The following is a 27,309-nucleotide window of genomic DNA, read 5'->3' as shown; positions in this document are numbered from 1 at the left end:
GAATAGAATCCTAAGTTCATTGTACATGTTTAACTTTGATTTCACATCCAGGTTAAAGCTGTTCCACTGACACAAATGTTCCCTTATGCCGATCACTTTGGAGAGTTCTGGGTTTCTTTTTTGCAGTGCTATGCATAGCCTTTATCCTCAAACAGAACTGTCTACAGGACTTGTTGATAGACTGTTGAACTGCAGGGAGGTGAAAGAGGCGCCGAATATTGTGACCCTGCATGTGACTTCCTTCCCCTATGCGCTGCAGACACAGCATACTCATATCAGCCCTTACAATGAGATCCACTGGCCTTCTTCATACAGCAATGTAAGATGGATGCTTTGAAGTGCTCTTGTGAGCTTTTCATACGTTATTTTGCATTTGTCACAAAACTGTGGAGGCCTCATGATTTTTTGTAAACAAGAATGAAGTTTACATGGCATCATTTTCTTGTTCAGTCTGTGGCAAGTTCTTATTCCCTTTGCTTATCCCATAATTTCTTGGTTTTTTTCTTTATTCCTTTTAAACCTTCTATAAACTGTAGTAGCTCTGGTAAAAATCTTTGAGCTACATGAATGGAAACCATCTGAAAATCTGTCTCTAGTGCATTACTACATAAATATATGTACATACATGGATTTTCTTAATATGTGTGCATATTTATTCCGTACCTAGCTGTTCTGTCTGTGTATATGTATGTGTGGGGAGAGAGAATGAGAGAGAGAAACAAACAAGGAAAGTTTGGGTCAAACTTCTGTTCTCTCTAAAAAGTTAATTCTGTTTCTCTCCTTCTTTTAATATGTCTGAGTAGATGTATGCTTAGAGAATATGATTGCAAATATATGAGATACCAATAATTAATCAATTTTAAATGAATAATTGAGAGAGTTTACCATTATATTTTTATTTCTTCATTTGCTTTAGGGTGTAGATTTGTACCATGAAAACAAGAAATACTTTGGACTGTCAGAATTCATTGAGTCCACCCTCTCTGGACATAGTATTCCACTGCTTCGGTACGACAGCTCTTTTGAAGCAATGGTGATGGCTTTGGGAAAGAGGTATGGTACCCTCCTTTAACACAGGAAATTTTGGAGGTGTGTTCTAGTTGCTTGAGTTACTAGCTAGAAACCTGGTTCTTGGGGTTTTTTTTTCCTCACTATCCCACAAGTCAGCTTGTCAGTGTATGCAAGAGAGTTTCAGTCATTGTTATTTCCCCCTTCCATCTTTTTTGTATATATTTGGCCTATAATCTGCTCAGTCTAGGCTGACACTTACTATGAACATGCACACTGTTTAGCCCAATTTAGAGTGTGTTCTTGTTGTGACCAGTAGCTGTTTCTATATTATAATAATCTAACATTGCATAATCATGTAGTATGTTATTACTTTTGGTCAGTGTTACCACTTGCTGACCCTGGCTAATTTTGATGTATAGAATTTGTGTATACTGCACTTGGACCATGAAGAGAAGTAGGTATGTCAGGGTAGTTTATGTACTTAAATCAGTGATGAAAGAGCTTGAAAATACATCACTCAAGTTTTCCTTGGTCCTTGTGGAGCAAGTCTGGAAGCACTGCAAAAGAGTAGTGACACATTCTGTATGCAGCTGTGGATGAACTCTTTGGGGTCTGTAAGAAGAATGAGACAGGAGAAGTGAAATCTTGTGATTTTGTATTGTTAAGTGGGAGACTGAGCACATCCCTGGGCGTTGCTACAGTGTGCTTTGGAGCTCTGATTACACGTCAGGCACTTTTCTGAGCAAGCCATAATTCCCCTTTTTACTGTGCACCTGGGTTTCACTTCTGTGGAAATGAAAGCACAACTATTGCGTATCCACTTCTCTCCCTTCCATAGACTGGGCACTGAGACAGGGTGTACCCAGGTTTGGGAAATTGGAGTGCTCACTGGATGCTGCCTACGTATTTAGTCCTCTTGGAAGTAAGAGTAAGTTGGTTTCAGGGCTTCCATAAAAAATCAAGAGAAACACCCTACTCACTCTCCCACCCCTTAAGAATAACACATAATGAAGAATATGATTCTCATTGATAAGAGAATATGGTTTTGATTGATGATATTCCTAAGTGCCTTAGCAAGTATTCTGTGATAAATTTTGTAACAGCAGTAAAGTCTTGGTAACTTAAAGTGATGTAACCTGACTTGACTGCTTACTTAATAAATCTTTACTAAGAAATAGAGACAACATCAGTTCCAATCGTGAAATGATGCCTTGCAAAAATTATCCAACTGGGTGAGATTCTGCTGTATTGTAGGTATGAAGTGTTCTTTACAGGAGAATATCCTGAGTTTACTATATTTTTGTAAAAATTAGCTTTTTCACTTTAGCCTTTAATAGTTCACTATTTAATTCACCATTTATTTCAGGTTCCCCAGATTACACAGTGCAGTGATAAGGACTTTTGTCCTCATACAACACTACTCTGCAGCTATGATGGCAGTGTGTGGTCTTTCTCAGATGAAGAATTACACCTCAGTTGAAACTCTGGAAATCACACAAAACCTAATAAACTCTTCAAGACAATGTCCTAGTGGTCATGGCCTCATGGTAGTGTTGAGAATTCCATGTACTCCGCTGGCTGCAGTGGCATATGAACGTCTGTATAATGTAAGGGAAAGACTAGCCCTTGAAGATAACTTTGAAATAATCTTGGGAAATCCTAATTCTGGAATCACAATAGGGAAGCACTTTGTGGAGCAACTAAAGGTAACTTGCAGAATGGCATATACTGGGAAGCTTCATTAGATGGGTAGGTGGGGAGACTTTACTGGTGAGACTTATGACCATGAACTGAATTTCAGGTCTTACTAGTAAAAATAAAAGCTAACATAAGGAATATGACTTTTATCTTTTAAATATACTGTCTGTGACACCTCTACTGTCCTACCTCTGGTTAATACTCAGTGGAGTATTAACTAGTATGGCTAGAACTTGACTTCCAGCAGCACCTCTCCCAAATAGGTGAACTGTTTTTATCTACAGGGACCATGAGCAATAAGGAAAAAAGCCAAATAAAATTGTCACAGTTTAAGGAGAATTTTCTCACAAAATCGTCACAGTGCAAAAAGATTTTAAACAGTGACCAGTTGAGAGTTATGTTATTCATGTCACCAGCAGGTGGCATGAAGGCACCGAATCAGTGATGGCAGTGTTGGGTCCTACAGCACGCTGGTATTCCAGCTCAGGAATTTATGCTTTCTGGACCATGGTTTATGGATTAATTTATGTCCTCTAGGTCCAGAGTCGTGGGTCATCTGTTTAACAAAAGCCTCTGATACTGCCTTGCTTTTCATAAAATTACCATCATTTGATCACCAAAGCAAAAATGTATTTGCATTCTAGAATGGTGAAATATATATATGGTACACACTGTGTACTGTATCTGGTTCAATACGTGCTTGATGAAGTCATTTGAGATCCAAGGCCTAATGCTGATCTCATTCTGCTATAAATCAGGTATAACTTACTGTGAAAAATCACTATAAGTTCTGAATCACACCCTGATTTTCTTCTCTGGCATGTGTAATAGTGGTACATGTACAAATGTCAGAGGCTGAGTTGTACTGTTGGTCCTACTGTGTACTCCTTATCTGTAGATCTGTCTTACAGCAAAAAGGACTGGCTGGTGTCAGTAAAGCAGTATAGCTGGTCAAAAAATAGATCTAGTTATTAAACTTCTCATGAAGTTATCAGGAGAATGAACAGCTTTGGGGGAGAGCAGGAGACTTCAGAGAGCAGCAAGGAAGGACAGTGATATGTGTGTGTTGAACACTTTCAGCTTTCCTATTCCTCTAAGGTGAAAAAGTCTTGTTCCTGGTTCATTTTCTTCCTTGGACTCAGACATGTATACATTATCTGCCACTAGAAGCAACGCCTCAGTACCCTGCTCTCCCCCAAAGCTCCATTATTGTACATTATACCATATCCACTCTACCTGTCTATGCCCCGGCCTCAGTGCTATGCAGCTGGGAAGCTGGGAGGCCTTTCAGACTGGGACATACTGTCCCAATCTCCTCAGACTTACAGCAGGCTGATTGCTACACGTACTGCTCTAGGAACTGTGCAATCTACCTGTGTTGAAATTGGCCTTGCTCTATGGCTTCTCTTGGTGAAGCATCCATCCACTATACAAACTGATTCCTGTAATGGATGATAAAAGAATATATATCTGTGTTTATATTTGTGCCATATAGATATGTCCAACAGTGTTTCTTATCTTACACAGGTCTGGCAGAAAATTGAAGATGTAGATTGGAGGCCACAGACCTATTTGGAATTGGAAGGTTTGCCTTGTATATTGATATTTAGTGGTATGGATCCACAAGGAGAGTCCTTGCCAAGGTAAGAAGATCCAGTATTTTCTCAGCAGCAGTTTTTTATCCATTGCTTACCAAATAGCTAAAGATGTGTAATAAATTGTGGGAGAAGAAAATAGATTTCAGTGTCAAGATGTTTCTTTTCCATTTTTTTGTCACTTTTTATATCATAAATACAAACACAATATTGTTAATAATAACCTTCTGTTTATAGCATATAAGATATAAATAGCTCAGAAAATATGAGAGTGGTCTCATTTTAGAGGAGAGAATAAAGGTATGTAAAAAAAAAAAAATATAGCTACTTTAGATACCTTAGAGTAGCTGAGATGTCTGCATAATGCTAGCACACATGCTACAGGATGTGTGGAGAGATCAGTGCCTTCTGGAATGGCAGTTGGAAGCCAGACAGGATGCCCTGGGGCACTAAATGCTTTTGTATGTTCAGCTGAATCCCATTCTGTGTGTTAGGTTTAGAACTCAAATGATTATTCTTTCTCTTATGCTGACACTAACGTTCAGTGCACTGGATTAAGAAAAAGAAAAGTCTATGCACCACCGTAGTAAACTTATTAAGCACAAAAGATATACTGTGTTTTATCTCATCTGTAGTTTAAGCAGATCAGGAAAATATTCTCCTTTGGCTATGTTTGTAAAATAAGTAAGAAAGTAGATTACAGTGAGTTTTCATACTAACCCATCTTGTTTTTCTCTAGATCACTGAGATACTGTGACCTACGTTTAATAAATTCATCTTGTTTGGTAAGGACAACCTTGGAGCAAGAACTTGGTTTGGCAGCATACTTTGTGAGCTCAGAAATTCACACAGAGAAAGCAGTTGTGAATGATGTGTTAGAAAGTGACCCAGAGAAACTAAGCAGCACTGATAATGAAGATGAAGAAATAGCGATGGAAGGTATTATTAGTAGTGATAATAAAAGAAGCTGTAAAATAAAAGAGTTGTAGTAGAAAAAGCAGGATTGCATGGATAGCTACTCAGTGAGGGTTTCTGGAGTTAGCCTTACTGAGCTAGCTCTGCTCCTCACTTCTACTTCATCTCATTGAACCTGTGTTTTCTCACTCTCCATGCCCAGGACGGCTGCTGCTGCAGCTTTTTAATCTCTTGCAGTCCTGCTGCTGCATCTGTTCTCTCTCTGTTTTTTGGCTTCCTTCTCTCTCCTCTCTCCCTCTCTCCTTGGCCCTGTATGTTCTGGCAGCCACAAAATGGAGCTCAAGTGAGTACACCCAGCGATGCTCTCTGTCCACAGCGCTGTGCTGCGTTGCCTTCCCTGCAGCAGGGAAGTGTGTGCTTTGCCCTCTGGGAAGCAGTGACCTGATCCCTTCCCTCATAGCAGGGGCAACACCACCTAAACTGTCACTGACTGATGCTACCAAGCCTGTGCTTACGTACTGACAATGATGAAGATTCCTCCCAGGGAAACTGTATATAGTACAGCTGAGTAGTCTCTAGTTTGTAAGGTGTTAAACAGTGTGGCTAGAAAAATGTATCGGAACATAGTAACTTCTGAGTGCTCCTTGAGAATGTTCATTAATTCAAATTGACAGGGTAGAGTTGATGAATTATCATTTCTTAAGAGAGCAATTAAGAACATATAAATGTTTAAACAAACAGCAATAATTTACCCAGGAAATGCTGGGAGTTTTTTTGAGTTATAGTTAATGGGCGTTATCAATTGTAATTAAGTTCTTTATGTTTTTATTTATAGTCTGCTGTGCCTTGTAACTGTGTAAAACAGAAGATTTTTATCCCTGTAGGTTATTTAAATCTCAAACTGCTTGCCTTAATTTCCTTTTCTACACTACGAGGAGGAAGAGAGCTGGTTACTCTTCACCTATTATGTTCTTACTTCTTGATAATAAAGATAACAGAACAAACAGAACAGAAGTATTTACTTTAGTCAAATAAGTACTTTTCATACAGTAATGAAGTACCTGAGGTCATCCTCAAACTTTCTACAAGAGAGGCCTACTTCAGAGGTGATGAGTACTTCTGTGCATTTAAGCTGAAGTATGCTGAGGCTGTATGTGATCTGAGTCAAATGGACACCAAAGTTGTTAGGTGTCTAAATTGTAAGGCTGCCTGCCTAGTCCATGAAGTATGGTATGCTCCTCCAGAGTCCAATTCAAAACACCCGAGATGATAGATTTTCAGTCTAAGTTTTCTGCTGGCAGTGTTTATGTCTCTGCTTATCATGGTAAAACTGTGCAGAAACAAGCATTTTAGCTTAGATGCCTAAGCTAGGAACCTCAAGTGAATATCTTTGGTGGATATTTTCATCACCAAAAGCTGAGATACAATTTGGCCATAAAGCTATAATGTGTGGGGTAGGAGGTAATTTCATAACATACTGACAAAACAGCGTGTTGCTTGTTGGTTTCCCTGACACTGGATTAGTGAGGAAAGTAAGACATGGGTAGAAAGAGAAAACATGGTTGAGACATACCTAGAAATTACCAGCTCCTGGCTGCAGCATTGATTTTGTGAAGCTGTTACAGCTCAGTACAGTTAGATTAGACCATAGGCTGATCCAATATTGTGTGGTAGGAACAGATACTCTCCATACTGAAAACAGTGTCAGAATGAGGATAAAACCCACACAAACTCGTGTACTTTTCCTTACTTTGACAATGTAGCAGTGCCTTCTTACTGGTTTACTTAAACTACGTTTGTTTTTGTTCTCCCTTACTACCATTCATGCAACAGGTTCTACTTCAGAAAAGAGAAGTCCTATGAAAAGAGAAAGATCTCGTTCCCATGACTCTGCATCTTCATCTCTCTCTTCAAAAGCTTCCCGTAAGAACTTAAGATCATCTCTCTTAAGTTGCATTTAGGACATAAAAGAGACCTTTTATTCAGCTTATTAGATAAATAATAAAAGGCATAAATCACTAAAATTCTCATAAGGCCTATATTAGTAGGATCACTAAAGATAAGTTTTTAAAAAATAAGGGTCAGACTACTGAAATATAAGAAATAGGATCTTTTCTTGCTTGAAAAATAATCACAGGGTGGTGTGCCTAAACCAGGCACTTCTTTAATATGTGCCACCGAGGTACGAATTCTCAGTTAGTACTGTGGTGGCTGAGTACATTCACTGAAGCTATGACAATTTATGAAAAAGAAAACATGCTTCACATTTTTTAAAGATCTTTTTAAAATCTGTAAGAGAAAAAGCATGGTCATTCTCATTGGTATTTTTACCTTTTTGTTTTGGCTCTGGAATGTTCACTCATTAATTTTGCTGTTTGAAAGCTCTCTTGGAGGTGGATAATTTTAAAAATATTTGGTTCCTTTTTAATCTGCAAACTGATGTAGAAAGCATGGGGAAATGTTGAGAACTACTACAGCTCTTTTTCCTGATAAATTTTTTGCATGCTTTTTATGCAGATAATATCAAGAGGAGAATTGAATAAAAGTGTGGAATAGAAATTGTACCATAACTTCCTAGAGGTTTCAATCTCATGCAGCTTTTTAAAACATTGGTTTTTGTCAGTGATAGTAAATTCTTTTGATATAATTGTAATTTTCAACATCGTGACATGCATATTTGGCACATGGTTTCTTTTCTACGGGCACAGTGGTGGTTACAAAAAAAAAAAAAAGCTTGAAAACTTTTGGCTGAGCTTAATCAACACTTTAATTTTCAAAATTTTGTTGTGTTCCTTAAAGTTGACTTGCTCATCAGTTCCACAGTGTCCATGTGGCCTGCCTATGGTTTTGTGGCCTCAACTTGCCTGTAGTTAAAGGAATCTTTTTTCCTTTCTTTTCTTTCTGTGATTTTGGATACTGGTATTTTTGGGATGTCACAGTAGTTTTACTTGAAGCCATTCATGCTACCATTAATATTTTTGCATTTATTGCTGAAGTCCATTACTGGCTACTTTAGATGAATATGCAGATGGAGTATACCTTACTATTTATTGAGACCAAGAGAAACTATGGAGTTTTATTAGTTAAAAATGAGGGATTTTTTTGAGAACCAAGACTGCTGTTTTCACCATGAGAGGAAAGCTGCTTTTATCTATGTTCAGCTTCAGACAGAAATTCCTAGTACTGTGTGGAGACCAATTCCTCAACTAGTTCTCAGACTACTTTGAAGACTTGAAGTGTTTGCATCTCCTCTTTGGAATTCACTAAGACTTAAAGATGCTCAGAACCACTTAAAATGAGGCCTCAAACTTTCAAAAAATCTTAGTAATTAGAATTTATAAGGTAAAAATATAGCACTTTCAGAAAATCAGCAATTAGCTGTGGGTATATCTACATGAAATTCAAAACCAACATTTTTGAGTTCAGTACGTGCTCTGAGCTGACCAAAAGCTGTATGAAGGCATTAATGCATTATGTAGCACCAGAGACTTGAGAGCCAGGTTTTATTAGATCAGACTAATTGCTGCAGCGACGCAGACAAGGGTGTTGGATCACATCTGACTCAGAGGACTGTTTCTAGATGTCAGTCTGTGTAGATGTTCCCGTAGTCTGATGGGGTAATAGCCTGTGAATACTTACTTGCTTACACTCTTTAAAACGATGGTTTCAGGAATTTTGTATTTGTCTTGAGTGATGAATGTATCTAATGAGCACTTTAAGCAAGGAATGGATGAGGGAAGTAGAGGATAGAACAATCACTGATATCTTTCCTGTGCACTTCAGTACTTTAAAAGCCACTTTCTGCATTGATATGAATACTCCAAACTAGTCCCATTATGACCTTCTGCATGAGAAAGGTGAAAGCAAGAACAGGAGTGGGATTGCAATGTTTGATACATACTCTATCTAAATGATTATTTTGTTTTGTTTAACTATGGCATTGTCTAGCAGAGATAGTTGCACTGTGTTGAAATAAAAATTTTCTTTTAGTTACAGCATTCTGCAATGAATCATCTCCTCCTTTAATAGCAGCAGGGGATACAGCAAAATCCCCCCACCAAGTCCTAAGCAGCAGTGCTGAAGAAACTACAAATAACTATGAAAGGCAGAAGCAGAAAGTAGATAAGGGGGCACAAACAACAATCAGCAAACACTTGCCACTGATAACTGAACAGCTGGATATGAAACAAAACATAAAAAGTACCCAAATTTCCATCACCTCGTCATCCTCCTCACCTTTCTCCTCCTCTTCTTCCTCCTCTGCACCTACTCATAACTCCTTCATCCTACAGACCTCTCAATGCTCCATGAGCAAAGCATCAAAACAGCCTCCCATAGTTTTCCTGCCCAAACTGGTTTATGACATTATTACTTCTACAGACAGCAGTGGACTTCCCAAATCATCTTCCCTCTTGCCTTGTCATTCTGTCATGTGGGCAAGTTCTTTTCGTCCTCTTATGAGTAAGATGATGACTTGCACGGAGCAGTCGCTATACTACCGCCAATGGACGGTTCCCAAGCCAATCCATATGGACTACAACAATAGAAATGAGGGCAGAATGGACACCTTTCACCCAAGGAGGCTATTGCTGAGTGGGCCACCACAGGTGTGTAATAAGAACAAGGTATTATCACTGATTTATTTTGTTTAATTTTATCACAGTCTCAGAGAAACATGGTTTAGTTATTATTATTCATACTTGAAGGACGTTTATTTTGTGGAGAGTGAATTCCTTATATTTTATTTCCTAATCCCTTCTAATAAAATAATCTTCCTTTCTTTAATATTAACTTGAGTTCAAAGACAATGAAGCTGCAGCAACATTCATTTTCTGTCAGTCTCTCTCCCTTAAAATGTTTTAAAAGATATTTTGCTCAAGAGAGAGATTTCATGTATAATTTCAGTTTGTTAAAGTTGAATATGCATTTACATCTGAAATAAAGATGAAAGATCTTCACAGCACTGCTCTCTTATGATCAATCTGAAGACAGTTGGGAGTTTATAATTATTTTCTCTGTTTCCTCCACACAGCAGACAGAAATAGAAACTGTTGTAACCAATACATGCAAAAAGGCCAGTTCAGCATTAGCAGAGCCATGTTTACTAGATGAGTAGCTGACCCAAGAGTTTTAAATTACTTTGAAAAGATATATGGAAATAGGTATAGTCCTAGGAAATTCCTTCTCTTCTAAATTCTCTAAGAATATTTAGCCCTTATCTTTGAGCAAGGTATCTCCTAGTTCAATGCGCATGTTGCATGCTAAAGGTAATATTGTGCCTCTCATGATCTGCTGAAGTTTGAAGCAACAAGGTAGGAACAGACATCATGCCTACTGAGAGCACATATATGTCCTGTGAACCTCAGAAGACAAAAAAGATAAACACAAACCAAGACAAAGGCCCATGTTTCCAGTTATTGTAACATCAACCCAAAGAATTAAACTAAAGATAGTTACGAATTTAACTTGTCACATGAGCCACTCTTTTTTGTCCAGCCATTGCAAAAGGAAACTACATATTACTATTTGTTAAATGATTGTATTCCATTGTACACCCAGATTTATGGTGCAGTAGAATAGAAAGAGCATAAATGGTCTTTTCATATTGGGACTTCCTGCAGATATTACTGTAATTCATAAAGGATTCCAGAAAGTACTCTGATGAGCAGTTTTTCATTGTCCATTCCTTTGATCTAAATTGTCCATGTTTGCCAAATTCAAGAAACTGAATTTCATACTCAGCTGCAGCATAAAAATGAATATATTCTGGAAGAGAGATGTTGTTAATTTCTATCTCAAAGGAAAACACAGGCTGTGACAATTTTTATTAGAATTTTATATGCTTACACATCAAACCCCACAAAGATACTATTCCTAAAGCCAACCTAAATATTCAGGTTAGCCAATAAGAAAATATTTTTTTGGTATTCATTTGGTTATGGTTCACAAATGTAAATCTGTGATTCTCAGAAGACATTCAGAGATTTCTGAGAGTGTACTACACACCTCTGAGAAGGCTTTGATGGCTCACACACTTGGTACTTGACATTTAACTATTATAATTAAAGAAGTAGCTTATTTATTCATCAGCTCTGTTCCAGGGTATGGTATTCACTTTTCACTATAATTTTTTTTTTTTTTTATAAGTGTGGAATAGGACTCCTGTTGATCCTCTGTACAGCAGTGAATTTCAGCCTTGATATCACTTCTTTTACTTAAAACTCCATCTCTTCTCCAGCTGTCTCCACAATTCAGGTTATTTTCTAGTCTTACATTGGATCATACAGTTGAATCAGTTCCTAACGGACAATCTTCACATGTTTATTCATTTTATATTCCTCAGTTCTGAAGAATATACGTGTTTCACATAGAACAAATTCATCATACATCATGATGCATTCAAATGCATCAGATTAAGAGTATCACATCTTCTTCCTAAGTATCAAAATTTAGGGGTATATATATTCATTTCAGTATGTGGAAAAAGACAGCAACTTTGCTTCCTTTACTATTTCAACTTCACAAAGTAATAAAAACTCCTGTAAACCAAATAAAGAGCTGTAAAAGTATGTTGATTGTTTATTGGTTTAAAGTATAACAATACAATGTTTCTTCTAGGGAATAGTTACAATAAAATCTACAGAAATTAGAATTAACCTTCTTTTTTGAGGAAGAAATAATTTTGCTTCCTGAAATAGGTTTGACTCATATAGGTGTTTGATATTAGCATTTTATATGGACTTAACTCTTAATGCATGAAGAAATATAGGCAGAAATAAAAACAGTTACTAGACAGCACCTATCTGAGTGTTAATAACATCTCAGCCAAGGTATAAGTCTGCCAGAGTACTATATTCTCAAAAATTACAAAGTAGTTGTTTTCTTTATCAGGCAGCAATTACTTTACTAAAATCCCAGTCAGGAAGCAATTTGTTGGTTAAAATGAAAAATATGAAATCAACACAGGAAGAAAACTAGGGACATTAGTGAACCAAAATTATAATTCTCACTATCAGTGTAACTAGTAATAAAGTACACTGACCCTTTTCTCACAGATGCATTTTATCCTCTGTACTGGTCAAAATATTTTGCTAGAACACTAGATGCATTTTACAAGGACAATTACGTACATTAGAAGGCAATACATACGGTATTTTTACAAGAGGCTTTAGGAAATGCAGCAAAAACTGGATAGGTATAGAATAGATCTATATATTTATCTGTAAGTTAGCTCACATCATCAAAGTTAAGCCCTTGGTTAGTCAGTATGAATAAATATGCACCACCATAAACAACATGCATCATATCTGTGGCTAGAAATCTAGTGCACCCAAGAAAATACCTATAAGGAAGCCTAAAATCATTGCAATATAGAGACATTCATCTTAAAGTTCCCCAAGTTGCAAATTAAAGTTTTGTACCTTCTTTTTTAAAAACAAAAACAAAAACAAAAAACCACCCCAAACCTCAACATTACAATTTAGAACTAGCATTTTCCTTAGTGTGGAAGTTGCTTGTGAGCATGGCTCAGTCCTGGGGCACTACAACCAGGGAAAGAAACAACCACTTTCTAAGGAAGAAAACTGCTGCCCATATTACTTGATTTTCCTCTACCCCTATTAAAATCTTATTACAATGGGCTTATATACCATTCAGCTTATGTAAGAAAAATATTAGGGAAATATTTAATAGATCTACTTTAGCTGTGTTTTAGAAGAATGTAGGAAGTAGAAACAAGAAGAGTCAGCACCATTTGATCAGCTCTCTGTGGACCACCATTCTGCTTTCTTTGAATTACAATTGTTTCACAGACCACAGTCTGAAAACCACTGTTGTGGTACATGAAGAACTGTCTTACTTGGAAATTAAAACAGAAAAACCTTATGGAATTATTTCCCCTGTTGCCATATTTCTCCAACTTTGACGACTGAAATCAGATGATACTTTATAGCAACATGTAAGAATAATAAAGTACTTCTAGTGGTCCTGGTGTCCAGTGTCTGGAACAAGTTAAAAGAAGGGAATTCATTACTGTTAGACCTGCTGCAACAGCACTTTTGGATGTCATTTCCGTGAATAAGTGAGGAAGTGCACACATAATTTCTCTGACTGAAATTTCTCTCTCAGATTCTTAGACAGACAGTTTGTTTTCAGCTTCTCATGATATCTGTGGCAAGCACAGTTCAGTGGTCAAAATCTTTGGAGATCTTTCCACTCCTCTGAGGTAGTGTATGTCTTTGACACAAAAGCTAGACTTTCATACCTCTTGAATTTTCTGCAGGAAGAATTTGAATTCATATTCGTTCCTCTTGCTCAGCTACAGCTACACTCTTCATGAACGAAGAGCTGCAGGTTAAACATACTCTTAGTTTCTTATGAGCTAAATAATCCCTTGCACTACGGCTGAAAATAGAAACCAAAACACAAAATCTTTGCAAGCCCCAAATCCCTTAGTTACCATAAGTTTTCACAAGATTTGGGATTTTCACTTCTTAGTCTTCTGGGATATTCTTCTTCCAAGTCTGATTCATCACACTTCTGTCTTCCAAATTCAGGTAGATAGAAACAAATTAGAGTAATGGTTCCATTATTTGGGAATATTGCCCCCCAAGTGCTTTATCTGTTAAGGCACTGGGCACTGTCACATATTTGAGGAACCTCTTTCCGGGAAGCAGAGCTATCTGTAGCAGCAGCACTCCTCATGTACATTTTGTTTCAGGAATCATAAAAATGCAGCCCATTCCCAGGTTCCTTCATTCTTTTAATCTGTTTGCAGCTTTTGCATGAAGAGCAAAGACAAGATATGGAGAAAAAAATCTTTGAGCAGAGTACTTCCTTGCTAGTCATTGTTATTGTTAATAAATTACATCACACTTAAACCCAGAGTCCGTAACCAGGATCAATAAGGCATTGTACTGGGCTTCTCTAAAGACATGTAAGGCTACAGCCCAATCATGTATCCAATTTGAAATTCCTTTGCAGATCTATTTTGTTGCAGTTGTGAGATGGAAGATGGGCAAATATGGGGCTTTATGCAGGATCTCTGCAGCTACTACGATGCCCAAACTATCAATAAGAGGGGTGGTGACAGATGGAGCAAGGACTCTTTGAAGAGATGTGAAAGCTCCGTTTATTGACAGCTATTCAGTATTTTCAAGTAATAAAGACACTCTGTGCAGTTCCATTTTGCTTAGAGATGGTACATATAGAAAACAATACAATTCATTTTAAAGGTGTATTTACCTATCTGGACATGGTACAAATTCAGTTGTTCATGGTTCTTCCCTTCTGGAATAACCATTGATTGTAAATGAGAGGTCATTCTTTTCTCATTTTCTTTTTGAACATCTTCTTCTCAAAATGACCTGGAAAAGGTGTTCTCTCTTCCACCAATTCATTTCTTCAGCAGCAAATGCAGGCAAATGTGCAAGTGAATGCAGTCCAAATATGAATATTGCTATGTGCTCAGCCTGGTCTCTCTCCCAGCAGAGAAACATTCTGAAAACATGGAGATTCCTGCAAGATCCCACCAGCATTTTACATACAGTGTTGCTAGTTTCTAACAGTTCATAAAGCTCACAGTACTGTACTGGCCGCCTTTTATGTGACAGACAATGAGATTGGGTAAGATATGATGAATGGAATATCGTAAGTACGTATGCTTTAGTTTAGTGGTTAGAGACTAGGACTTGTAGTCCTGTGGTTTCCAACGTTTTTGACTCATGACCCTACAGCTTGAATCAGTTGACAACTAGTACCTTTCATCTAAATACCATGTAGTAGTAGCCTGATCACTCCCAGATACACTGTTGAAAACCATTGGTGAAGGCAGGTGCCCCAGGGAAATAAAAATACATTATTTTGCTAGAATAAGTTTTAAATGATTACCAAAAAGAAAAAGTAAGGTTTTCAGTCTGTTGTTCTGTTGACAATTCTAAGTATACACTTCAAACAGGTTAGGAATTAGCTTTTCACATAGATACCTGATATCAAGGGAACAGGTTGTGTACTTTTGACAAATGATGTCTCATTTATTTCAAATCAGGGAACTCTTAATCTGTCAGGACACCTTGTGTTTAATGAAATGATGGTCAGAGGCACTTTAAAACAACATGTTCATAAGGGTATGTAAAGGTAATTTCAGACTTGAGAGAAAACATTGGATGCATTTTCTTCTAAAACAAAGTATCATCAGGTTTGCCTCAGATGTGGGAAGATAAGAGATTTTTGTTTAGCTCACAGATCAATAGCCACTGCAGACAAGTTTATAACCTTGTTCCAGGGTCAGTAGAAAGATTCTCATTAGTCTCAATGGATTTTACATAAAAACCCAGACTGGGAGTTGGAAACGTCTGGTCCATGGGCTGACTATGGTCCATGCTATAATTTCCTCTATTCAAACTAACTTTTTTCTGTGTTACTCCTGGATTACAGAGTTGTGTGCCAACACATGGTCTACCAAGTGTACCTGAAAGGCTTATTTTACCTTAACAGGCACAATGGTACCCTTTCCACCATTGGCAAGTAACTGTTTAAAATGCAGTCTGATTTATTAAGAACAACAGACACTGAATTTTGACCAAAACAAATGTTTACCTACTCTTGCTTCACCTTCAAAGCCTCCCTTTCTCAAATGAAAATTTAACTATATGGAAAATAGTAAATTCAATCCTATATTTAGTAATTCAAAACCGTATGATTCTGACAGGTCCTAGCTGTAATGGCAGTGAAGCTGGGTTTTCAATTCAGTAGTAATATCGACTTTATCCAAAATCAGATACCACTTTGTGAAATCAAACAATTGCAACTGAATGTGTCATAACTGATCTGCATGTTAACCTCCCTTGTACAGGTGTGACATTAATCTTGTCAGCTGGACATCAGTGCCATTCTGAGGCTGAACTAAACACACACACAAGAAATCACAACGTGTTCATTCTCTTGTGAGAGTGACATGAGCTTGCTGGTCTTTTTTCTTATTGAAACCCATTGTGTACTGCTCCCTGTTCAAATGCAATCATTTGTGAAGCTATCTGCTTAGATATGGCATTATTTACTTGATGTTATCATCAGCAAAATTTATGTGGAAAACACAGAACAATCCATTGAATAAATCATTGGCTGTGGCTTCCCCCTTTCAGCTGAAAAAACTACAAAAGAGCAGCAATACTATTTGGCATAAGTTATAATCTTAAAATATTTTTAAAACATACTTTTAAAAGGTAATTTTACAACAGTGGAAAGGAAATAATATATTTTCAGCACAGGAGGTGGAACATCTTGTTACATATACCATGTCCTCCAGGAGTGGAAGTGGCCTGCACAAGTTCTCCTATAGATGCATGCCACTTGGTTCTTCAGGATGGTCACTATACTTCAAGAACAGTCAGTGTATTGGTAAATTATGCAAATATGAAAGGGCTGAGGTAATTCTTGAGTTATGTTGTAGTTTGAAGAGTTTCTAAGGAACATTTTAAGAGCTTGTATGGATTTTTAAAAGTTCATTGCCCATGTAGAAACTATAACATCAGGAGAGAAAATTCTTGACTGTGGGGCTGTAATTAGACTTGTGATATAAAATTCATTTTCCAAACTAGGTTTCTGCATAGTGAGAACAAAACTATCGAGTATTTAAGCATTTCATTTGTGCTAAGGAATATACAAATGCAGGGATATGCAAGCACTGAATATTAATATTCAGTTTCATTGCAGCTGCAATTTCCAGATACGTGTAAAAAGAACGTGTTGGAAAATGAAAGTTTACTTTCGTATTTTCTTATTTATGTATTTACAGATAGGGAAAACAGGTGCCTATCTGCAGTTCCTCAGTATTTTGTCCCGAATGCTGATTAGACTGACAGAAGTGGATGTTTATGATGAGGAAGAAATCAACATTAGTAAGTTCTTGATACAAAAATATTTCCTTCTGCAGACTGTAGAAAATTGTTATATTAAATGGAAAAGTAGTTGTCTATATATTCTATGCCATACACTATGTAATTAATTTACATTATTGAAATATTTTAAGAAAATCTGTGTGTGATCTTCAACTGATACTTGAGAATATTTTATTATTTTATTCATCATTTAGAGTTTAGTCTTCCTCTCAGTAAGAAAAACCACATACCCCTATTTTTCTTGGGAAGTAATCAACAGAATTTACATATATTAAATTATATCCAGCCATTGTTTTTGAGTTTAGAATTGGAATAAACTTTTGTGGTGAAGTGAACTTCTGTCAGATTTATACCATGAGGAACAATGTCATATTTTCTAAGTACATAAAACTATACGAGGGAGGAAAACAGTTCCTGCTCTCTAATAGCTAATTTTAGTCCAAACTTCCTGTATTTACTGTTTATTACTCCCCTGTGTTTTCAGATGTATTTCTGTCATTAACAGCTGGATTACACAGAAAAATATGGGTGATATTTTATGGGATATGTCTAATTCTCCACTAAAAGCATGCTCACAGTCAGGTATGGAGAATCTCAGGTGGGTGCTACCTGCCTGCTTGCTGCCTCCATCACCCTGGCTGGAAGCTCTTCAGTCATTTTACTGTGGGACTGTGCCTCAGCTCTTGTCTGAGCTGTGCCTGAGAAAGAGGCAGCTATCCCCCAAGGTTTATGGCAAAGCCTATAGAAAAGTTGACCACTTTGCTAGGGGAGATGTTTGTGCAAGCAATCCCTTGTATTTTAGGCAGGATTTAAGAGGTAACTCATGGTCAGGGGATGAAGATCTTTTCACCATCTGACTATTTCCACCTGAGTTTCGTATTTACTTTAGGTGCCAAAAGACAGGGTCTCACCTGTTGTAAATAATCATTTATTCTATAGTCATAGACAGGGAGTTCTGACTCTTTACAGCAGCTTACAGCTGACCCCCAAACCGAACTCCTTAGTACTACCCATTTTACTCTTCTCAGATCTTTCATCCTCATGACAAAGGTAGAAAAGTATTTTGTAAGGACTTGTGTACATCCGGGTTTTTGTCAGTTAACCTGTTTCAGAAAAAGGCATGATTTCACTGCGCGTTACAGCAATACCATGTGCTATTTCTCTCTTAACCTAGGGTGAATTGTCATTGATTACTCTGGTCTTACCACTGACTTTAATCTACACTTTATTTAATAGTGCAATTTCTGAAGCTTTAAAAGGGCTTCTTTTCCTCAGTGAGAAATTTTCCTCAACTGAGTTCACAAATGTGGTGGTCAGTGGAAAGACTCCAAATGCCTGGATGCAGGTAGATCACCCTTACCAGACCCTTGACGTTGTTTTCATCATCATCCCAGCAACTGCTGCAGTAAGATTACAGAGGTGTTGAATTGATAACAAAGATCTAAAAGTCAGAATTGTATTGAGGTATGAGGTATATTTGTTCAAAGGTGCACCTCTTGACACATAATAATATTGCTTCCTCAGAATGTTGAAAGAAAAAATGATGCAGAAATGATAGGCATAGGAAAACTGTCTATAGCAATATAAAGAGCTTTACAAATTGTAATTACATGATTTCTTATTTTTTAATAACATCATAGACATAAAAGAAGAATCTGATCAATACTACCATCAACCTGGAGATAAGTGGCCAGATTTGGAGACATTTAAGAAGATGCCTTTTGACTACACTATCCATGACCCAAAATATGAAGATGCAAGTCTGATTTGTTCAAAACTTCAGACTGTAAACAGTGAAGGTTAGAATTTAAATAATCTAGATTGGTACACATATATGTATTGATTTATTTTTTAATGTGAGAATCCTATTAAACTTTTAAACAGAGTGAAATTATCAGAATTGCACTTGACTAAGTAATAGTGAAAAAACATTTGACATTTTCCAGATGAAGCACCAGGCTATGAGCCTTATAAATGTTTTATGGAATATTATATAGGTAGTCTTTCATTAAAAAGCTCTGATTTCACAATAAGGTTGTGTATTTGAATGTTTTTATGTAGTAGCCTTGTCCTGCTCTGTAGCAATTAAGTGACTTATGTGAGTAAAGTTATTTATGTACTTAAAATGTTTATAAGTTTGTTTTTTAGGTTTTAGTTTAGATTTGGAAAGTGTAATATGCATATGTCCAGATCTAGATTCCTGGAGTAGAGGTGTGAACTGGTCCTTTGAATTAGCCAACTGGACATACACAAGCCCATGGGACTGGGTAGGATGTATCCAAGCATGCTGAGGGAGCTGGCCAACATCACTGTGAGGCTACTGTCTGTCAGTTTTAAAGGGCAATGACAATCAATGGAGGTTCCTCATGGCTGGAAAAAGGAAAATGCCATGCCCTTCCTCTATAGGACAGAAGCAATTACAGACTAATCAGCCTACCCTCAGTCCTCAAATCAATTATGGAACAAACTCTTCTGTAAGCCATGTCCAGACCCTAGAAGGACAGGAAAGTGATTGTGAGCAGCTAGAATGGATCTATCATAGGCAAATTGTGGCTGGTAAACATGACTGTATTTTCTGATGAGATGACTGCCACTATGGACAAAGGAAGAGCAGTGATTTTATCTTGACTTCAGCAAAGCTTTTGTCACTGTCTTCTGTGACACCCATATGGCCAAAACCGGAGAGAGATGATTTGGATAGGTGGATTGTAAAGGGGGTGGGAAATTGGCTGGGCCACTGAACTCAAAATGTAATGAGGGGCACAAATCTGTCTGAGACAGCTGAGTATGCATGGCAATACTCAGAGACTGAGGGGGAGGCAAATACTGTTTAAGATTGTCATTAGTAACCTGGTCAAAGAGACGGAATGCAACATCAGCGAGTTCATGGATGATGATACCAAAATGAGGAAGAAGTCAATATGCAGGAACTGCCATTCAGAAAGACCTTGACAGACAGGGAAAATGGAACCTCAGGAACAGGAGTATCATATAGTTCAATAAAGGTAAATGCAAGACCTTGCACTTGGGTAGGAATAATTTTTTGCAGCTGTACAGGCTTGGGGCCAGCTGTGTAGACAGCAGCTTTAAGGAAGGTGACCTGATGATCCTGATAGACAACAATTTGAACATGAGTCATCAGTTGTCCATTGTGTTAGTTGCTTACTAAAAATCTAGCAAGCAAGACAAGGGATTATTCTTCTATGCATGGCACCTGTACAACCACATCTGGAATATTTTGTCAAGTTTTGGCTTCCCAGTACAAGAAAGACATTAGCATACAGAAATGAGTCTAGTGGGTAGCCGCTAAGATCGATAGAGGCCTGAAGTATATGAAATACATAGAAAATTTAAGAGAGTTCGGTTTGTTCAGTCTGGAGAAGTCTAGCAGGTCATCTAATTGCTGACTTCAACATCCTAATGGGAATTTGTAGACACAAACTATTATAGATATACAGGATAAGGACAATAAAAAACAGATACAAGTTGCAACATGAGAAATTACAATTAGATAGTATGAAAAATATTTCCAGAATAAAGGTGGCCAAACCATGGAGTAGGTTGCCCAGAGAGACTGTGGAAACCCCACTCTTAGTGATTTTTCAAAACTTGACAGAACAAGTCAACTTGACCTGATGCTGAAAGTCTGAGTGAAAGGTTTGGCCAGATGATGTAACAGAAGTATTTTTCAGTAGAAATTACATCTCCTTCAGTATCCCACAAAGGAGACCCTTTTTTAAAATGTGGATATTCACTAAAGAGCAACATCACTAAATTTACCCAGTTTGTTTCACATATTCTACTGTGTTGTCTGTTACAGGAGGGCAAATGTCTGTCATAAGATTCTTTTTAATGTTTATTACATTTGCAAGTGTTCAACCAATAATAACAACAGCAACAATAGTAATTGTAATAATCTGATTTTGTTTACACCTAAACCTTGTGTGAAAACAGTACAGAATTATTATAATAATGAATTTTCAAATACTTCTTTGTAGTCCTGTTTGCTGTACATAACAATTTATAAAACATATTACGCTCAGAATGAATTCATAACTTGTTTTGCATGTGTTTAATCCTGCCATTGTTCCTAAAAGGTAATTATAGTGACAGTTTGTCACAAGGGAATACATTCTGGTCTTGAATATGTGTTATGTTTAAGTTGTTTCTTTTTTTTAATAGATAGATCAATGAGCAGGAGACAGGAGGATATGTATACCCGCCGTCAAACAACTAGGATGAGATTGTCCAAGTATGCAGCATATAACACCTACCATCACTGTGAACAGTGTCATCAGTATATGGGTTTCAATCCCAGGTACCAGGTAAAGTTTTCCAGATGTTTCTCTGCAGATCAGAAACTGAAACAAACACAATCCAAACACAGTTTTATGTACATTCACTGTATTTTAATTGGCTTAGTAGTTGTATGTATGTGTCAAAACCATCTGATTTACAGATTTTGTTATTTCCTGACATTTGCCTGCCTTGACCACGCTGCAGGTTTGGGGACGTCAGAGCACTGATCCTTGCCTCATTTTCACTAGCTTATTCAGTGCTGTAACCTCCATTGTACATGTATACTACCAGTTAAAACTACTTTCCCAGTAAACTTTTGCCACTGGAACTTGCTTACATTTTCACTTGAGTAACTGAAAAAAATGCTACTTCTGATACAGGAGTAGTCCAGCATAGACTAGTCTGTATGTGGCATACAGACTGTTATTACCCAGAGTAACCCTCCAATTTCCTGCCTATTAGAATATGAGGAAGGTATTAGCAATGCAAATACTATTTGCATGTGTCACTATTTCTGAAAGCTGAGAGTGTAAGTATTGGTACCATCTGCAAGATGAAGCTGAAACAATGGTTTCAAAAGAGGGGACAGTTTAATTAATATATTTTTTAGTGTATACTCTAGCCTAGAGCGCATTGCTTAACACCTAGTGAATCATGAGGTAAAATCTAATGCAATACGACAAGTGATTGTAGTCTGGTAATTTTATAAATGTGTATTAACTACACTGAGTCTTTGTAGTTTACTCTAACCACTGGAATTATCCTATTTTTTCCTATCCTCAGCTTTATGAGTCCACTCTGCATGCATTCGCTTTTTCCTATTCTATGCTGGGAGAAGAGATCCAGCTGCATTTCATCATTCCAAAATCAAAGGAGCATCATTTTGTCTTTAGCCAACCAGGAAGACAATTGGAAAGCATGAGGCTACCACTAGTCACAGATAAGGTAGATGGATAGTTATATTTATGGCCATATATGGGAGAGAGACACCACTAATTTTAAAATGTATTGAATTAGGATTCTTTACACTTCTGGTCCTGCTGTCAAGAGATAATGAAGGTGTCCTGATACTCAGCTTCTATTTTCTCCCAGAAAGGGAGCCATGAAGCAAAACTGCCAATCCACTAACAAGCTGTTTCTTTTGCTCATTATCAAGATTGATCCTTTGCTATTAACACTCTTATCTGGGGCAAAATGTCTTTGGTTATGGGTTTAAGATGGTAAAGTGAGAAAGGTTTCAGCAAGGAGCCTCAGAGACATGATTTTCTTTATCATACTGTTACTAAGAAGAAACAATTTTTTACTGTAGAGGAAGGCTCTTGCTCATATCACACTCCTTGGAGTATTAAAGCAATTTATGGAACAGTAGTAAGCAGTAGCACTACTATCCTGGAGAAAATTAACTGCTTCCAATATGCAATAATCAATACCACCCTCCAGTCTGGGCTTTTATGTCCAGTTCATGTTTGAAATGGGAGAACCCAGGCAGCAACACAGCAGCAACTGTGCAATGTGTAAATGAAACCTGCTCTTCCTCACCCAGTAAACTTGTGCTTGGTTATGCAGTCGAAACTGTGCACTGGGTCCTTGTGGATTCTTTTCCTGCTTCTACCACTGACCTCCTTTGAGGCTTTGCCAAACCCATTTATTCTTCCTTTGCTTCTTTTTCTATTCACTTGCTCCAAAATTGTGCCTGCAATCTTGCTGCAAGCTTGCAAAGTGCTGTGGGATATAAACCTAGATTATTAAACCATTACAAAATACTTTTCTTGATTCAATTTAAATTCCCTTTTGTGAGCTCCACTAGCATCAAATCCACTATTTTTTGCTTTGGCAGTTTTAAATCTGGAGTGCTTAGCTGTGAGGGTGCTTAGACTCTCTTAGTTGAGAGTCTCTGTAAAGAGACCCCAGTTTCATTCTGGGTACTGAATGACCTTAGTAGGATCCAGGCTAAAATCAGTTGCCCTGATTAGAGCAATCCTGAATGTCTGTAGAAACAGACCTTTCAGAAGCTGTGCAGTCAAACTTGGAAGCACCTAGTGTGTTTCAATGCATTCAAGATTGCATGATAGCCAGTCAGAGGGTTGTACTGCAGTTTTGGAGTAAGGTGTTTCTTACCATCTTATGTCATATGGACCTAAACCCTTTTCCAGATCTAGCCTCAAGGTCCCTGTGTACTTGGCAGGTTAAGGTTAGCAGTTCTGTTCAGTCCACCATACTCTCACCAGTCGAATAAGCTAAGTGATAAGAGTTTTCTTTTTCCCAACTCTTATAAAAGTTGCTTATTTTCCTGTTAAGCTGATTTAAAGTATAGCAGTTTGTCCAGTGTCAGTGAATCTGATTTTTTCTCCTGAGGGGTCTGGTTCTCCTTGTTTAAACATTCTCCAGCTTAATACAAAACCTCACACATCTTTTTATTTACAGAGTGAAGATTACATAAAAAGCCCCACTTTTACTCCCACCACTGGTCGTCATGAACATGGACTTTTCAATTTATATCATGCTATGGATGGAGCCAGTCATTTGCATGTTTTAGTTGTCAAGGAATATGAAATGGCCATATATAAGAAGTATTGGCCCAACCACATCATGCTTGTTCTTCCAAGCATTTTCAACAGTGCAGGAGTAGGTACGTATAACAAAAAGTTCTAATGAATGCGGACACGACTTGGGCCCTCGAGGTGTTGTTACTCAACAGTGAAATGTAGACACATGCCTTGTAGCTAGCATATCTGATCTGGTGATCTAGATTCTCTTTGAAGCCAATATGTCACAGTCAAAGATGCAATTCACTTAAACCAGGTGACCTAACACAAACTAATTGCACCCTAGAAATACTCTCCTCTGTTGATTTTAAACAGAGCTGAGGTTGTTAACTCAGATGCAGTTATCTACTCTGTTGCCATGTGGAAATAAGTTAGATGCTATTTGCATAGGCAGTGATGCACTGAGTAGGTACATATCTTAAGTAAGTTATACTAATATATTATCTGTGATATATTCAGCACTTTGCGTTTACTGCTGGAACAACTTATAGACAGCAGTAGTGACAAACATTGAAAATAGGTCATCAGGGGAAATGATGTTTGCACTAAGAGATGCTAGTGGAGCCAAATATCTGTCAGGTTGAAAGAATCAGTTGCTAAACCCTTAAGACACTAGCAAATCTTAACCACAGAAGTCAGGCTTCATTTTGTCTGCTTCACAGTGGGGTCCTATAAGTCACTTAGCAAGTGACAAAGAAAATGGGCTCTGGGGAGTGTTAGGGTGTTAAAATCTTCAGAGTGATTCATGCCTTGTTCTGCAGAAATTTTCACTTCAAAAGGTTTCCAAGTTAAAAGCAAAACATTTCTGTCCCTTCTTTTAATCTGGTGGCTTATATCCTTGGTTTCAGGTGCTGCACACTTCCTGATAAAAGAATTGTCTTATCATAACTTGGAGCTTGAACGAAATCGACAGGAGGAACTGGGGATAAAACCCCAGGATATTTGGCCTTTCATTGTCATTTCAGATGACTCCTGTGTTATGTGGAATGCAGTAGAAATTGATTGTTCAGGAGACAGGAAAAGGTAAGTAGAGTAATAGATGCTTTTTCAGCTGATCTCTTTTAACCTTTCACTGCATATCAGTTTTAAAATTATGTTTGATATAGTACAACTTTTACCCTGTACAAGCAGAGAATAATATTTGCCTAATGAGAGCAAAATGAGAGAGTATTTTCCCTAGATATCTGCCTTTGCATAGCACATAGTTTAGTGCCTGTTTTTCATCCCTTTCCCCTGAGGATTTAAGTGCCCTGCAGCCTTTACTGTATAGCTTGACTTTGGATCAAGCTAGAGCTCCTTGGACTGCAGATTTCAGACTCTGTAAACAATCCCTGATACACTGAGCAAGCATGGGCATTCATATATACATTTTTAATAAGATTTTTCTAAGGAAGCTAAAAGCCATGTCTGTGCAAATTGTGCAACTGATTTCCTCTGGCTTTTTTGTTAGTCCCAGTCTGTATGACTCCTTTATTAGCTCCCCAAATCCCCAAACAAGTATTTTTGTTTTCATTGCTTTAGAACATTGTTTGTACTAGATATTTTTATCTATTCCTAGAATGGTGCTATGCAGGATTTACAGCAAACCTTCAAAGAGAACTAAACTCAGTGAAAACTGAGATTTATGGACTCTAGGGGTGGGCTAGGAGGACCTTATACTTTGCACTTAAATTATGTCATAAAGTCAGCAACCCTCCCAGAGTACTTTGGAACATTATCCAGGTAACTTTAAAAGTTTACATAGCTGAGTGAATATTTTGAAAGATCCAGACTAAGCTTCAGATCTGTCATACCAGTCCCCACCACATAAGCCCTAATTAAAGTTTTAATTAGAGTGAGAGACAAAAAGTTGCAGTAAACTAAGACAACACTGAAGTTACCTACCTGATACTCATAACTGCTTTTGACTGTTAAGAGTTGCTTTTCAGCTGAATGGGATTCTGAATATTCTCTAAATGTTTTAAAATTAACACATTTTTTTAATTATTGTAGTGACTATATGTGGACTGAAAGGAATGTTTCCTTGAAGCAAATTCTGCAACATATTGAAGCAACTCCCAATGTCACTCACTATGCCTTAATTGGGATGAGGAAATGGTCCAGTAAAACAAACAGTGCTGAGATCAAGGAACCATTTGCCTGCTGCCATGTGCATGATTTCATTATGCTGAATGTTGATTTGACACAGAATGTACAGTACAATCAGAACAGGTGAGTGAATCAGTGGCATTTTTCAGTAGAGATAATGAACCAAATAAAGGAAATTTTACAAAAGCTTTTATTGATGTTTTGGGAGGTTATTAATAGGATGCAGATATTTTTTGTTTTCTTACTGATGGTTCAAATCCTTCCCAAATTGCCAGCAGCTGGAAAAAGACATTAATTTCCATAGTTCCAAATAGGAACCTGCAGTATTGGTCCCCCAGTTGTCTAGTCTAAGTGTCCTTTTGGTAAACACTGTACTTCCCCTCCTGCCTGCTTACCTGCACTCCTAAAGGAAAGAGGGATGGATGGGTGAATGGTGCATAACCAAGTCTCATTCTGACATAGAACTGAGATATAGTTGGGCTATTTACCCTGAGTAGCACAACACTGGAGCATGCTGCATGTGCTCATCAAGACAATCAGAAGAAAGGAATAAATAAACCTCATTAACATTGGTGGTTGCTTCTCACATTCAGCTGCCTCAGAAATTCCGCTTTTTCATTTATTGTGCCACATAGAATACATCAGATTATAATATATACTCTGTATCACCACAATTAGGAGAACTGTATTCACTATGTTCATCATTTCACAGAATTTCACTGATCTATGTGAAATAAACTGTGGTTTTGTCCACAGTTCTGAGGGACAAGCATTTATTACTACAGAATGAAGTAGATCTCACTAGAGGTGGGATTCACTTGTCTAACGCCAGTCTCTAGAATCTTCAGAATATGCAAGATGTCCATATGGGGCTGACAGGTATGACATGAAATCCACACATGTTTTTCTGTAAGCCAGGTGGGATACCCCAGGTAACCTAAAATGGCTCTACACACCTAGACTTAGGTAACTGAACATCAGTCACTGTACTTCTCAGAAGATCTCTCCTATCTCGGGAAGATGTCTCGGGAAGAAGTCCAACTTTACTTATAACTACAGGGAAGCACTTCTGCTTTCATTTCTGTGGATAAACAGATGATCTAAATGTCTATTGACATGTGCCTGACACTTTAAAAGAGCATTTTTGAACTTGCTCCCATGTATCTCTTAGTACAGAACTGTGCTCCCAGGCTGCCTAACTCTATTACCTTATGAAACATTATCAAAGGCTAATGAAGAGAATGACAATTATGCAAAATC

General features: G+C 37.5%; 1 protein-coding gene across 3 annotated transcripts in view; it reads left to right on the top strand.

Annotated features, from left to right (window-relative positions):
* Nucleotides 1-27,309, top strand: part of GREB1 (growth regulating estrogen receptor binding 1) — a 59,647-nt gene that overhangs the window by 26,448 nt on the left and 5,890 nt on the right. Inside the window, exons 15-28 of one of the 3 annotated variants that reach the window (XM_029085957.1) lie at nt 127-319; nt 917-1,053; nt 2,378-2,717; nt 4,237-4,352; nt 5,044-5,243; nt 7,053-7,142; nt 9,210-9,826; nt 17,014-17,116; nt 18,757-18,915; nt 21,299-21,441; nt 22,199-22,360; nt 23,804-24,044; nt 24,810-24,984; nt 25,954-26,172. In XM_029085957.1, coding sequence (XP_028941790.1) covers nt 127-319; nt 917-1,053; nt 2,378-2,717; nt 4,237-4,352; nt 5,044-5,243; nt 7,053-7,142; nt 9,210-9,826; nt 17,014-17,116; nt 18,757-18,915; nt 21,299-21,441; nt 22,199-22,360; nt 23,804-24,044; nt 24,810-24,984; nt 25,954-26,172 — 2,895 coding nt within the window. Of the gene's footprint in view, nt 1-126; nt 320-916; nt 1,054-2,377; nt 2,718-4,236; nt 4,353-5,043; nt 5,244-7,052; nt 7,143-9,209; nt 9,845-17,013; nt 17,117-18,756; nt 18,916-21,298; nt 21,442-22,198; nt 22,361-23,803; nt 24,045-24,809; nt 24,985-25,953; nt 26,173-27,309 lie in introns of all 3 variants that reach the window. The other 2 variants (XM_010172003.2, XM_029085958.1) reach the window with 2 other exon arrangements.

Source organism: Antrostomus carolinensis, unplaced genomic scaffold (genome assembly GCF_000700745.2).
Source record: "Antrostomus carolinensis isolate BGI_N321 unplaced genomic scaffold, ASM70074v2 scaffold1527, whole genome shotgun sequence".
NCBI lineage: Eukaryota > Metazoa > Chordata > Aves > Caprimulgiformes > Caprimulgidae > Antrostomus > Antrostomus carolinensis.
The sequence above is the reverse complement of the archived record's forward strand: the minus strand, read 5'-3'. Positions and strand labels throughout refer to the sequence as shown.